Genomic DNA, 14,476 nt, shown 5'->3' with positions numbered 1-14,476 from the left:
GTTGCGTCCCCGATGTGTCTGTCTTCACTTGTAGCCTGTGAGAAAGACCCGATCACGTGATGAGAGAGCCATGTGAGTGAGAGGTGCTTCGGAGCACGCAGCACTCGGGGAGAAGGGAATTATAATTATTATATTTTGCCCAAGGGCACAACGGCCACTGGCTGCAAAAAGCATGGATTCTTTTAGAAGACATTAAGGGGATGCTGCTGGGAAATTGTGAATGAGAGACTGATTAAGTGTTTACAGCTTGCGCAAAAAACAAAGCAGAGCTCATACCTTTTTATGTGACTTTTTTCAAATCATCATTAGAGTCGCAGCCTTACAATGTATTAAAAATCTAAATATATAGCCCAAAGTTTGTAGAACAACTAAAGTTACATTAATAACTCTAAATTAAGCATCTAGGAGTACCGATTTCTTTGTTAACTGCTCAACACAGAATAGCCGCATGTGCGTACCCCCTCAAATCGTTTGGCAAAGATATTATTTATATTTTATTCAGCTTTGTTCAATTGTGTTCTTCATACTATAAAATAATAGAAATTAATGCCTCGGAATTCTAAGCAAATCTTGTCTTCTAAGTAGCCCACAGCCATATGGCATAGCCAGATCAGGACCTAATATAAGGACAACTCAGAGTATGTTATTCTGTTCTTCTGAAATAGATTACATTTTCTTCATATCATGTTTCTTTAGACCTGTCTAAAATAAATAATGGGTTTATTGTAAAGCTGTAGGCTATATTACATGGATTTATTATACTTTTTTAAAAGGTCTGCATCAGTGGCTTGTGGAAGCCAGGAGATGCTAAATGTGTTTATGTTAATTAACGGTATAATACTGTGAGACCGGCAGTTATTTGCTTGACAATGACAAAATTTCGTGACCGCCACAGCCCTACTGATGACTGACGTAAGGGCATGTACGTGATAGGCCTATCTGGCTTATATGATTCCGATGGTCAAAATGCTTCTTTACAGTGTCATAAAGTGTATTTTCTTAGTCCAAGTAAAGTGACACAGTATAGTCATAATGCTTCATGATAGTGTCACAAAGTGTATTTTCTTAGTCCAAGTAAAATGACACAGGATGGTCATAATGCTTTTTGACAGTGACAAAGTGTAAAAACATGACTTTAAAGAATTCATTACAACAACAACACAGGATTTAAGAACCAAACTTTAAATCGAAAAGGAAACTTATTGGCAGGGAAAAAAAACATTTGAATAAATGTGGGTTTTGACACTTATGTAGGTGTCATATCCAGCCATAAAATAACGCAATATATGTCACAACATATGTAAATATATGGGTCATGACAGTGTTAAGACCATATTATGACAGGTTATGACAAGTTATGTCTGCTGTTATGACATATTATGATATGGTTATGACCGTATCATAACATGTTATGACACTAGGTGTCATAAAGTTGATTTAACATTTCGAGCCTGTCTATCTATGGATAACAGGGTTGACATGTTATGCTTGACCCACTCAGTTTTCAACCACGAAACACCAGAAAATTGCCAAAAATAGTAGAACCAGCTTTTACACTATGATTTGACTATTAGATGTTCAATGTTCCTTTAAAAAAATAAAGATTTAAAAAGGAATAGTTTCACCATATTAAATTGAGAGTTCAGTTCACGTAACAGGGTTGACCTTAAAATGAGGGAGAGGTATTTTTATTTATTTTTATGATTCACTAATCACATGAAATAAATAATTATCTTCAGAAATTCTGACTTTTGCTTTGGATCTGGGTCAGGTCTGATATAATTGCCACGGGTCTCAGGTATGTGCAATTCAAATTGATTTATCGACTGGACCCGATTGGACCTTTCTTCTGTTCATTTCGTGTTTGTGTGATAACTGCGCAAGCTTGTTATCTGTCAGCCAACTGCAACTCAATAAAACGAATAGCTTATGTCCAGCTGAAACTGGTTCTGGCTGCTCACCTCATTTGCACCTGCTGCTGAGGAGAGAGAGAGAGAGAGCGAGTAAAAGGAGCCTTGACCTAAGCTACTGTTGATTGCAAAGATGGAGTCCTTTTTCATTGAAGTAAAATGAAAGTTAGAGGAGAAAAAGAGTATAGTGAAAAGAAGCCGACAAGGGGAATGTCCTTGGACAAGTTTTAATATTGTAGTGGACAAAGATGAGAAGAACGTTGGCGTGGCCAAATAGACTCTGTGTAACTCGCTATTCAGGTTTGATGCAATTTTCTACCTTTCATTTATTTTATTTTTTTTCGAATGTATTATCAATTGTTGTAGGCCTATTTAATAATCTAAACCAGTTCTTTAAATAGCCTATGCAAAAAGTGTTTTCTTTCATTTCGTTGATACAAGTTCTGTCTTTAAATTTTGTGCTCCCTATTTAGTTTAAGGTTAAAAGTAGGCCTGTTGTAAAATAAATAGCATTAGCCTATTGCTGTCATTTGTTGGGTAGGCCTACGGTAGATTATCGCCTTTGTTGGTAATAGCTGCAATATAGGCATAGGGTTAGGGTTAAACCTTTTTTCATGGGTTCATTCTGTTGAGCCATTTTAGTTGGCCAAATTAAGTTCCTGCTGTAATGTTGTGCCGCAATACAATATAATTACCGGTAGGCCTACTATGCTACTCGCACTCAAACCATGAAAAGGAAAAACCAAAGAGGGCAAAACTTAATTTAATGCTGTTCGTATTTTCCCTATAAACAATGACTTGACTTATATTTGATATTACCATAATAAAGTTAAGCAACTTTTGTGAAGGTTTGGTCTGGTATGTCTATTATTAGGCTTCGCAACTGCAGTGCGCACCGGCATTCCAACTGACTCCGACAGTTGAACTTGAGGTGATGAAGAACGTTTTAGGCCTACCAGAGTTACTCTTTAAGCTCATCATTAAGCTCGAGGCCCTGGGTCTGAACCTCGCCCTGTGCAACTAGGTCCTGGACTTCCTGACGGGCCGCCCCCAGGTGGTGAAGGTAGGAAACAACATCTCCACTTCGCTGATCCTCAACACTGGGGCCCCACAAGGGTGCGTGCTCAGCCCCCTCTTGTACTCCCGGTTCACCCATGACTGCGTGGCCAAGCACGCCTCCAACTCAATCATCAAGTTAGTCAGACGACACAACAGTAGTAGGCTTGATTACCAACAATGACGAGACCGCCTACAGGGAGGAGGTGAGGGCTCTGGGAGTGTTGTGCCAGGAAAATAACCTCTCACTCAACGTCAACAAAACAAAGGAGATTATCGTGGACTTCAGGAAACAACAAAGGGTGCACCCCCCTATCCACATCGACGGGACCGCAATGGAGAAGGTGGAAAGCTTAAAGTTCCTTGGCGTACACATCACTGACCAACGGAAATGGTCCACTCACGCAGACAGTGTGGTGAAGAAGGCGCAACAGAGCCTCTTCAACCTCAGGAGGCTGAAGAAATTTGGCTTGGCGCCTAAAACACTCACAAACTTTTACAGATGCACAATTGAGAGCATCCTGTCGGGCTGTATCACCGCCTGGTACGGCAACTGCACCGCCCGCAACTGCAGGGCTCTCCAGAGGGTGGTGTGGTCTGCCGAACGCATTACCGGGGGCAAACTACCCGCCCTCCAAGACACCTACAGCACCCGATGTCACAAGAAGGCCAAAAATATCATCAAGGACCTCAACCACTCGAGCCACTGCCTGTTCACCCCGCTATCATCCAGAAGGCGGGGTCAGTACAGGTGCATCAAAGCTGGGACCGAGAGAATGACAAACAGCTTCTAGCTCAAGACCATCAGACTGTTAAATAGCCATCACTAGCACATTAGAGGCTGCTGCTGCGTATTGAAATCACTGGCCACTTTAAGAAATGGAACACTAGTCACTTTAATAATGTTTACATATCTTGCACTACTCATCTCATATGTATATACTGTATTCTATTCTATAATATTCTACTGTATCTTAGTCCATGCCGCTCTGTCATTGCTTGTCCATATATGTACATATTCTTAAATTCCATTCCTTACTAGATTTGTGTGTATTGGGTATATGTTGTGAAATTGTTAGATATTACTTGTTAGATATTACTGCACTGTCGGAGCTAGAAGCACAAGCATTTCGCTACACCCGCAATAACATCTACTAAACACGTGTATGTGACAAATACAATTTTATTTCAATCAAACAATATAATGCTTATCTTTATAAAAAATATTCTGATTGAAAACTAAAGAATTGGCCCCCTTCTGTACGTCTTTATATACCAGTAGTAGCCTATCTGACAAGTATAAAGAAATCCATGTTGATGTCAGGAACATGGTGCCGTCATATCTCTATCTTTTTCTCAGTCTTTCTAAGGCTAGACCTAAGCTTGTCTCCTTTAATATATATATTTTAAAATATGAATATCATAATAATAATAATAATAATAATATAATATGCCATTTAGCAGACGCTTTTATCCAAAGCGACTTACAGTCATGCGTGCATACATTTTTTTTTTTGTGTATGGGTGGTCCCGGGGATCGAACCCACTACCTTGGCGTTACAAGCGCCGTGCTCTACCAGCTGAGCTACAGAGGACCACATCATATAATGGACGCCTATATGCATGCAATGCCCTGTTGCATTTTGTGCTCAAATCTCCGACAGCCAGTGCACGATTTTAATATGTAAATCTGGGTGGGGCAAACTCCACAAAAATATTTTAAGATGCAAAGATGCAAAGCCACTACACAACACAACACTAAACAATACATGAATTGCACTAGAACGGTGACAAACTGTGCTTTCTTTTCAGCACCATGGAGTGAATCCTTACCAATGCTACACCTGGCTATCGGCGAAACAGTTCATTCAGCCTCATTTACTGCCTTTTAAAAAAACATAGCTGATATGGCTGACTTGCTTAAACAAATGTGGTTTCTACTGACAATTGAGATGTACAAATTGTGGCATAAGGGGACGACGAGCGGATAAGAGGCAATCCCTTAATTTCGATTAAGACATTAATGAGCGAGCTAGGACGGACATAGTCAATAAAACTATTTGTTCAGCACTTTTGAAATGTACAGCGTCAGAATTCAGAACATGGGCCATTCTTACAGTATTCTCCCTGTACAGCAAGTCAGAACCATAGGATAAAAAAAGTATTTGATCCCCTGATGATTTTGTACGTTTGCCCACTGACAAAGACATGATCAGTCTATAATTTTAATGGTAGGTTTATTTGAACAGTGAGAGACAGAATAACAACAAAAATGTTATAAATTGATTTGCATTTTAATGAGGGAAATAAGTATTTGACCCCTCTGCAAAACATGACTTAGTACTTGGTGGCAAAACCCTTGTTGGCAATCACAGTGGTCAGACGTTTCTTGTAGTTGGCCACCAGGTTTGCACACATCTCAGGAGGGATTTTGTCCCACTCCTCTTTGCAGATCTTCTCCAAGTCATTAAGGTTTTGAGGCTGACGTTTGGCAACTCGAACCTTCAGCTCCCTCCACAGATTTTCTATTGGATTAAGGTCTGGAGACTGGCTAGGCCACTCCAGGACCTTAATGTGCTTCTTCTTGAGCCACTCCTTTGTTGCCTTGGCCGTGTGTTTTGGGTCATTGTCATGCTGGAATACCCATCCACAACCCATTTTCAATGCCCTGGCTGAGGGAAGGAGGTTCTCACCCAAGATTTGACGGTACATGGCCCGTCCATCGTCCCTTTGATGCGGTGAAGTTGTCCTGTCCACTTAGCAGAAAAACACCCCCAAAGCATAATGTTTCCACCTCCATGTTTGATGGTGGGGATGGTGTTCTTGGGGTCATAGGCAGCATTCCTCCTCCTCAAAACACGGCGAGTTGAGTTGATGACAAAGAGCTCGATTTTGGTCTCATCTGACCACAACACTTTCACCCAGTTCTCCTCTGAATCATTCAGATGTTCATTGGCAAACTTCAGACGGGCCTGTATACAGTGAGGGGAAAAAAGTATTTGATCCCCTGCTGATTTTGTACGTTTGCCCACTGACAAAGAAATTATCAGTCTATAATTTTAATGGTAGGTTTATTTGAACAGTGAGAGACAGAATAAAAACAATAAAATCATGAAAAACGCATGTAAAAATTTTTATAAATTGATTTGCATTTTAATGAGGGAAATAAGTATTTGACCCCCTCTCAATCAGAAAGATTTCTGGCTCCCAGGTGTCTTTTATACAGGTAACGAGCTGATATTAGGAGCACACTCTTAAAGGGAGTGCTCCTAATCTCAGCTTGTTACCTGTATAAAAGAGACCTGTCCACAGAAGCAATCAATCTATCAGATTCCAAACTCTCCACCATGGCCAAGACCAAAGAGCTCTCCAAGGATGTCAGGGACAAGATTGTAGACCTACACAAGGCTGGAATGGGCTACAAGACCATCGCCAAGCAGCTTGGTGAGAAGGTGACAACAGTTGGTGCGATTATTCGCAAATGGAAGAAACACAAAATAACTGTCAATCTCCTTCGGCCTGGGGCTCCATGCAAGATCTCACCTCGCGGAATTGCAATGATCACGAGAACGGTGAGGAATCAGCCCAGAACTACACGGGAGGATCTTGTCAATGATCTCAAGGCAGCTGGGACCATAGTCACCAAGAAAACAATTGGTAACACACTATGTCGTGAAGGACTGAAATCCTGCAGCGCCCGCAAGGTCCCCCTGCTCAAGAAAGCACATATACAGGCCCGTTTGAAGTTTGCCAATGAACATCTGAATTATTCAGAGGAGAACTGGGTGAAAGTGTTGTGGTCAGATGAGACCAAAATGGAGCTCTTTGGCATCAACTCAACTCGCCGTGTTTGGAGGAGGAATGCTGCCTATGACCCTAAGAACACCATCCCCACCGTCAAACATGGAGGTGGAAACATTATGCTTTGGGGGTGTTTTTCTGCTAAGGGGACAGGAAAACTTCACCGCATCAAAGGGACGATGGACGGGGCCATGTAGTGTCAAATCTTGGGTGAGAACCTCCTTCCCTCAGCCAGGGCATTGAAAATGGGTCGTGGATGGGTATTCCAGCATGACAATGACCCAAAACACACGGCCAAGGCAACAAAGTAGTGGCTCAAGAAGAAGCACATTAAGGTCCGGGATTTGCCTAGCCAGTCTCCAGACCTTAATCCCATAGAAAATCTGTGGAGGGAGCTGAAGGTTGGAGTTGCCAAACATCAGCCTCGAAACCTTAATGACTTGGAGAAGATCTGCAAAGAGGAGTGGGACAAAATCCCTCCTGAGATGTGTGCAAACCTGGTGGCCAACTACAAGAAACGTCTGACCTCTGTGATTGCCAACAAGGGTTTTGCCACCAGTACACCAAGTACTAAGTCATGTTTTGCAGAGGGGTCATATACTTATTTCCCTCTTTAAAATATAACATTTTTGACGTGCGTTTTTCTGGATTTTTGTTTTGTTTTTCTGTCTCTCACTGTTCAAATAAACCTACCATTAAAACTATAGACTGATCATGTCTTTGTCAGTGGGCAAACATACAAAATCAGCAGCGGATCAAATACTTTTTTCCCTCACTGTATGTGGATGACACAACACTATGCACTTCAGCTACTACAGCGACGGAAATGACTACAATACCTAAGAAAGAGCAAGGAATAAGTTCGTCCTAAATATTTCCAAAACTAATGCATTGTATTTGGGACAAATCATTCACTAAACTCTAAACCTCAACTAAATCTTGTAATAAATAATGTGGAAATTGATCAACTTGAGATGACTAATCTGATTGGAGTAACCCTGGATCGTAATCTAAGATGGGGAGAAGTCTGTCCATAATAAAGCGTTGCTCTACCTTCTTAACAGCACTATCAACAAGGCAGGTCCTACAGGCTCTAGTTTTGTCGCACCTGGACTACTGTTCAGTCGTGTGTTCAGGTGCCATAAAGAGGGACTTAGGAAAATTGCAATTGGCTCAGAACAGGGCAGCACGGCTTGTATTTGTGAGAGGTATTGACATGTTGAATGCACTGAGCTGTCTGTTTAAACTACTAGCACACAGCTCAGACACCCATGCATACCCCACAAGACATGCCATCAGAGGTCTCTTCACAGTCTCCAAGTCCAGAACAGACTATGGGAGGCGCACAGTACTACATAGAGCCATTACTACATTGAGCTCTATTCCACATCAGATAACTGATGCAAGCAGTAGAATTAGATTTAAAAAACAGATAAAAATACACCTTATGGAACAGCGGGAACTGTGAACCAACACAAACATAGGCGCATACACACACATGATATCATACTGTACACACACGTACACATCGATTTTGTGTTGTAGATAAGTGGTAGGGGAGTAGGGCCCTGAGGGCACACACTTAGTGTGTTGTGAAATCTGCTATGAATGTATTGTGATGTTTTTTAAATTGTATAACTTTCTTAATTTTGCCGGACCCAAGGAAGAGTAGCTGCTGCCTTGGCGGTAGCTAATGGGGATACATAATAAATACAAATCAAATGGCAACCCAGACTATTTCCATTAAAACCCCCACCTTCCTCTTTCTCTTTTATCCTTTCCTCTACACTTTCTTCCCTTTCTCCCCTTCTCCCACCCCTATTTCTCTCTCCTCCCTCCATCCCTCTCCACTCTCTCCCTCCCTCTCCAGGTACCAGAAGTGATCAGTAGTATCCGTGCAGTGTCAAAGTCGGCCCTAAAGGAGGACTCCAAGCCCAAGCGGGATACTGAGGAGGCCTTCTATAACTCCCAGAAGTTTGAAGTGCTCTACTGCGGCAAGGTACAGGACCACTACCAGATCCATTTTCAACCTTACTGTGTGTTTATCATCAATAATTTGACATGAATCAAAGCCATATACAGTATCTTTATGTAGGTATGTGTTTGGGATGACTGAATTGTCTTAATCATATGTGATAGCTAAAAGCTCCCTAAAACTGATATGACTGTGTATTTGTATGCATAATTGACATTGTTTGTGTATTAGATCAGGTAGATGAAATCAATCAGTCATTGTATCAATCAATCAATTGTATCCATTAATCAATCAATCAAAGGTGACTATCGGCCACAAGAAGGCTCCCTCCACCCTCATTGATGACTGCATCAACAAGTTCCGCCAGCATGAATTGGAGCGCAAGCACCTGCGCCTTCTGAATGGCCAGCGGGGGTCCACAGAAAGCGCCCCCGTGGAGTTCATCATGGGGGGTGACGGAGACCCCCTCTCCTCAACCACCCACAGTGAGGGGCTGGAGGAACCTGAGGGGCTGGAGGTGGATGAGGTCACTAACAGAGGAGGTTTTGGAGGTAAGGACCTCTCCCAGTTAAGTGTCCAAACAATTGTTGATGAGGGCAGCTTGTTGCTGAAATGTACCACACAGAACATGCTAGATTGATAAAAAATAAATACAAATGTGACCTTAAAGCGTCACTTTCCTTAAAATCCCATTTTTTTGTTGAAAACTGATGTTTTAGGCTAAGTTGTAGTTAAACACATCATTCCAGGTCCCATTTTCCACATATGGTATGAAGTTGGGGTTGAGGACGTTGTCTCAGAGATTTTGCAGCTAATTGGAACATGCGACGGTGTTGAATTGAATTCTAATTAATTATTTTTCACAAGAGCCCTGTGAATATAAATGTGGCATTGGACCTACAGTCTAGTGTACAGTCGTGGTCAAAAGTTTTGAGAATGACACAAGTATTGGTCTTCACAAAGTTTGCTGCTTCAGTGTTATGAGATATTTTTGTCAGATGTTACTATAGTATAATTACAAGCATTCCATTAGTGTCAAAGGCTTTTATTGACAATTACATTAAGTTTATGCAAAGAGTCAATATTTGCAGTGTTGACCCTTCTTTTTCAAGACCTCTGCAATCCGCCCTAACATGCTGTCAATTAACTTCTGGGTCACATCCTGACTGATGGCAGCCCATTCTTGCATAATCAATGCTTGGCGTTTGTCAAAATTGGTGGGTTTTTGTTTGTCCACCCGCCTCTTGAGGATCGACCACAAGTTCTCAATGGGATTAAGGTCTGGGGAGTTTCCTGGCCATGGACCCAAAATGTCGATGTTTTGTTCCCCGAGCCACTTAGTTATCACTTTTGTCTTCTCCGGACAAGCTTTTTTCCGGATGCCCCAAACAATCGGAGAAAATGACTTTACCCCAGTCCTCAGCAGTCCAATCCCTGTACCTTTTGCAGAATATCAGTCTGTCCCTGATGTTTTTCCTGGAGAGAAGTGGCTTCTTTGCTGCCCTTCTTGACACCAGGCCATTCTCCAAAAGTCTTCGCCTCACTGTGCGTGCAGAATCACTCACATCTGGCTGCTGCAATTCCTGAGCAAGCTCTGCACTGGTGGTGCCCCGATCCCGCAGCTGAATCAACTTTATGAGACAGTCCTGGCTTTCTTGGGTGCCCTGATGCCTTCTACACTACAATTGAACCTCTCTCCTTGAAGTTCTTGATGATCCGATAAAGGGTTGATTTAGGTGCAATCTTACTAGCAGCAATATCCTTGCCTTTTTGTGCAAAGCAATGATGACGGCACGTGTTTCCTTGCAGGCAACCATGGTTAACAGAGGAAGAACAATGATTTCAAGCACCACCTTCCTTTTAAAGCTTCCAGTCTGTTATTCTAACTCAATCAGCATAACAGAGGGATCTCCAGCCTTGTCCTCGTCAACACTCTCACCTGTGTTAACGAGAGAATCACTGACATGATGTCAGCTGGTCCTTTTGTGGCAGGGATGAAATGCAGTGGAAATGTTTTTGGGGGATTAAGTTCATTTTCATGGCAAAGAGGGACTTTGCAATTAATCTGATCACTCTTCATGACATTCTGGAGAATATGCAAATTGCCATCATCAAAACTGAGGCAGCAGACTTTGTGAAAATTAGTATTTGTGTCATTCTCAAAACTTTTGACCACGACTGTATGACTCGTCCTTGTGTCTTCTCCGTAGTGAAGGGCATGTCTGGGGAGCCTGTGTTTGTGTGTGTGTGTGTGTGTTTGAGGGGTGCGGTTGAAGTCCATAGAGGGTATTGACTTGTTCTTCTGTCTCCCAGGGAAGGGCATGTCCATCAGCCCCAGCCTGGGCAGCCTGCGGGGGGCCTTCCCCGAGTGCATCCTGGAGGACTCTTGCTTCGAGGAGCAGCAGGAGTTCCGGACTCGTTGCAGCAGCCTGGCGGGCGGCCTACAGCGGAGGCCCCGAGAGGGTGCGCTCAAAGCTGCCCCTGCACGCCGCCGCCACGCCAGTGCCCCCAACAACGTCCAGCCCTCGGACGCCGACAAAAACCGCACCATGCTCTTCCAGGTGCAGGCTGGGTTTATATTTGGATACAGTAGTAGGCCTCTTAACTAGGTCTTAGAATGATTTTAAGTGTATGGGGTAGGTACACTACATGGCCAAAATTATGTAGACACCTGCTCGTCGAACATCTCGTTCCAAAATCATGGGCATTAATATGGAGTTGGTCCCCCCTTTGCTGCTATAGCAGCTTCCGCTCTTCTGGGAAAGCTTTCCACTAGATGTTGGAACATTGCTGCGGAGACTTACTTCCATTCAGCCACAAGAGCATTTTTGATGTCGGGCACTGATGTTGGGCGATTAGGCCTGGCAGTCCCGTTCTGTGAGCTTGTGAGGCCTAACACTTCGCTGCTGAGACGTTGTTGCTCCTCTACGTTTCCACTTCACAATAACAGCACTTACAGTTGACCGGGGCAGCTCTAGCAGTGCAGAAATTTGACGAACTGACTTGTTGGAAAGGTGGCATCCTATGACTGTGCCACATTGAAAGTCACTGAGCTCTTCAGTACGGGCCATTCTACTGCCAGTGTTTGTCTATGGAGATTGCATGCCTCTGTGCTCGATTTTATACACCAGTCAGCAACGGGTGTGGCTGAAATAGCCGAATCCACTAATTTGAAAGCGTGTCCACATACTTTTGGCAGTGTAGTGTAAGTCTCGCCCTTTCCATCCCAAACCATTGAGGATAAACCAGTAAGTCATAAATATGCATACTCAGGAGGAGTACCATGTAATATATAGTAGGAACATACAGTATAGTAGTACAGGAATATCATATAGCTGTGATAGTATATAGGAATACACTATAACCCTTGTTCTATGGCCAGGACAAGTTGTTGACTTATACTCTTTAAATCAAAGTTGTGTATGTGTTCTTTGAGTTAGCCTGTGCTTTTAGGTGGCTAGGTCCTTCAGGTGTTGCTGCTCTCACAATACAGCTCTACTACCAGCTGACTACATTCAGTCACTCACAGGAAGATAGGACGTGGCATGTAGGGAGAGAGGGGGAGGGAGTGAGAGAGGGAGAGGTCTCCTTGGGTCTGGCAGCTTTCTCAACAACACTCACAAACTGGAAGTGCTGCAACATGTGCTCACATGTTATCAGGGAGTGAACTGTGTTACAGTTAGGGATGTGACAAATTGAATTTTTTCTTAACGGTTAAACTGCCTTTTTAAAATTAAAACGATATGGAAAATTCACAAAGTTCCATGTGAATTCGCAATGCTGCCAGGTCTTACGGTGCGTCCCTTTCATATGGTTAAGCATTGCACATGTACTACCATTACTGTACCTCAATTCCACCTCGCAAAGTTTGCATTTCCTTCTCGTTTAACTTTTCAAAATAGTGCCATATATTACATGACATTGCTGCTGTGGCTTGCCTTTCTCTGCCATTTCTGTGCCATTTTTCCAACTGTTAACAATGATGATGTAGTGGTGGAGAGTCGACTCCAAAATAATTGTTCCTCAAGTCCTTGCACATTCGATTCCCGGCGTCGACTCCCATTTCTGAGTGTCAAGATTCGATTCTGCTAGGAATCGACTCCTAAGATTCAGTATTTTTGGAACGGAGGAGACTTATTTAGTTGCCGTACTTCCGAGAACACAAGCACTCACATCTTTCATAGTGAGCTAGCCAGGGATGGAGAGAGAGGGGCACAGTATAGGCAGGTCAGCCACCAGGCAGACAGTCAGAAATATGCACTAGGCCTATCTATCGACAATCAAAAGCTGTATCTCAGAATGGAATGCTGTATCTCGCAATTTCTTGGCTTGCAATGTCTCGCAACTTCAGTAAAGCAGGGCGTATCATCAATGAATAGGCTAGGATATTCTACACACAACAGACCGAAGACTGAACACACACTTGCGTCATTAGCGAAGGGAAAGAGCAGGGGTGTAATTAGTCCAAACAGTCATTAATCCAAACTATAAATTCAGGTATGTCCCTCCCTGTTTTGTTCCGTTTGCTTTCATTCCGAAACGTTTCGCAATGGAATCGGCGTAATGAATACGCCTCAGGCGAGCCAGCGCGAGGGAGAGAGAGGGGCAGGCAGAATGAACAGTGGTGCGCATATGTCTTGGTAATCTGTATCTCACAATGTCTTGTCTTGCATGCCTGGCAAAACATAGGATATTTCACACAGGGTGCCTTTCCTTCGCTGGGCAGACCGTTTGGGAACACACAGCATGATGTTAAAGGATAAGCAGTCCATAAACTCGGACATAAAAAGCCAGTAGGTCCCAATCATAAGAATACAAAAACACAACCATTAAGCATTTCCCAATTGAAACTAAAAATAGGCTATATTTGACTCAACGTTCCATGATGTACACTAAGGCATTGTTGGCAGAATAGATGGATGCAGTTCAATGCATGATTAATATAATTCACCAAAACATATTGCTATCAAGTTGTAAATCACAGCTGGACTGGTACATTGTTTGCTGCCTCCATTCGGGATACACTGTTTCAGTTTCAATGACTCAATATTCTGGACAAAAACGGACGAATGTAACTAAGGCTGGGAATGTCAATACAATCAAACTAACATGGCTAATAGGCTAGCGTAGCTATTTATATAGCAAGCTAAAAACACAGAGCCTAATGTTAGCTAGATAGGAGGATGTCATGTCATGCCATTGGAGGAGTGGGTGAGTGACTGACTTTTTCCCCTCATATTGTTTTCGGTGGCTTTACACAGCTAGAGATGCAGGTGTCATTTGGTTAGCTAGCAAGAACTTGAACGACTGTTATAGAGTTAGCATATCTCTTGCATTTGCAAATTCACTCTGGCTATCTACTCCGATTTCAGAGCACTCTCATCTGAGTTTGCCAGAGTGCAGAACAACTGATGAATTTACGAATGCGCAACACCTGCTGAATATGACTGGTGTTAGTAAACATAGGCAAAAAAAGTAATAGTTAGTAAAAAATGTTCTAGATAACATGTAAACAGCCTAACCAGCTCTGCTACAATGAGTAAAATGGTCAGAGTGAGGTATTCTCTCATTTGTACTTGGAAGTAGCTAGCTAGCATGCTAGCCAACTTTAGCCAGTTAGCTTTGGTGCTTGGTTGGGACAAGCATGCATTGGCAGGCACGCTGCAGAAGGACAAGGAGGCTACAATTCCCCTTCGTTTATCAGTGCAATTTTGACGCCCAACTAGCTGAAAAA

The 14,476-nt window shown here is 42.8% G+C and overlaps 1 protein-coding gene across 1 annotated transcript in view; it reads left to right on the top strand.

The window, feature by feature from the left end:
* The window catches only part of LOC311129836 (TBC1 domain family member 4-like), a 158,848-nt gene that overhangs the window by 33,829 nt on the left and 110,543 nt on the right, over nt 1-14,476 (top strand). The window contains exons 2-4 of the mRNA XM_084162319.1: nt 8,638-8,766; nt 9,044-9,293; nt 11,056-11,303. Of these exons, the coding sequence (XP_084018445.1) occupies nt 8,638-8,766; nt 9,044-9,293; nt 11,056-11,303 (627 nt within the window). The remainder of the gene's footprint in view (nt 1-8,637; nt 8,767-9,043; nt 9,294-11,055; nt 11,304-14,476) is intronic.

This window comes from Coregonus lavaretus, assembly GCF_964263955.1.
Source record: "Coregonus lavaretus genome assembly, chromosome: 5".
In the NCBI taxonomy this organism is placed as follows: domain Eukaryota; kingdom Metazoa; phylum Chordata; class Actinopteri; order Salmoniformes; family Salmonidae; genus Coregonus; species Coregonus lavaretus.
Note: the sequence above shows the minus strand (reverse complement) of the source record. Positions and strands in the feature narration are given on the sequence as shown.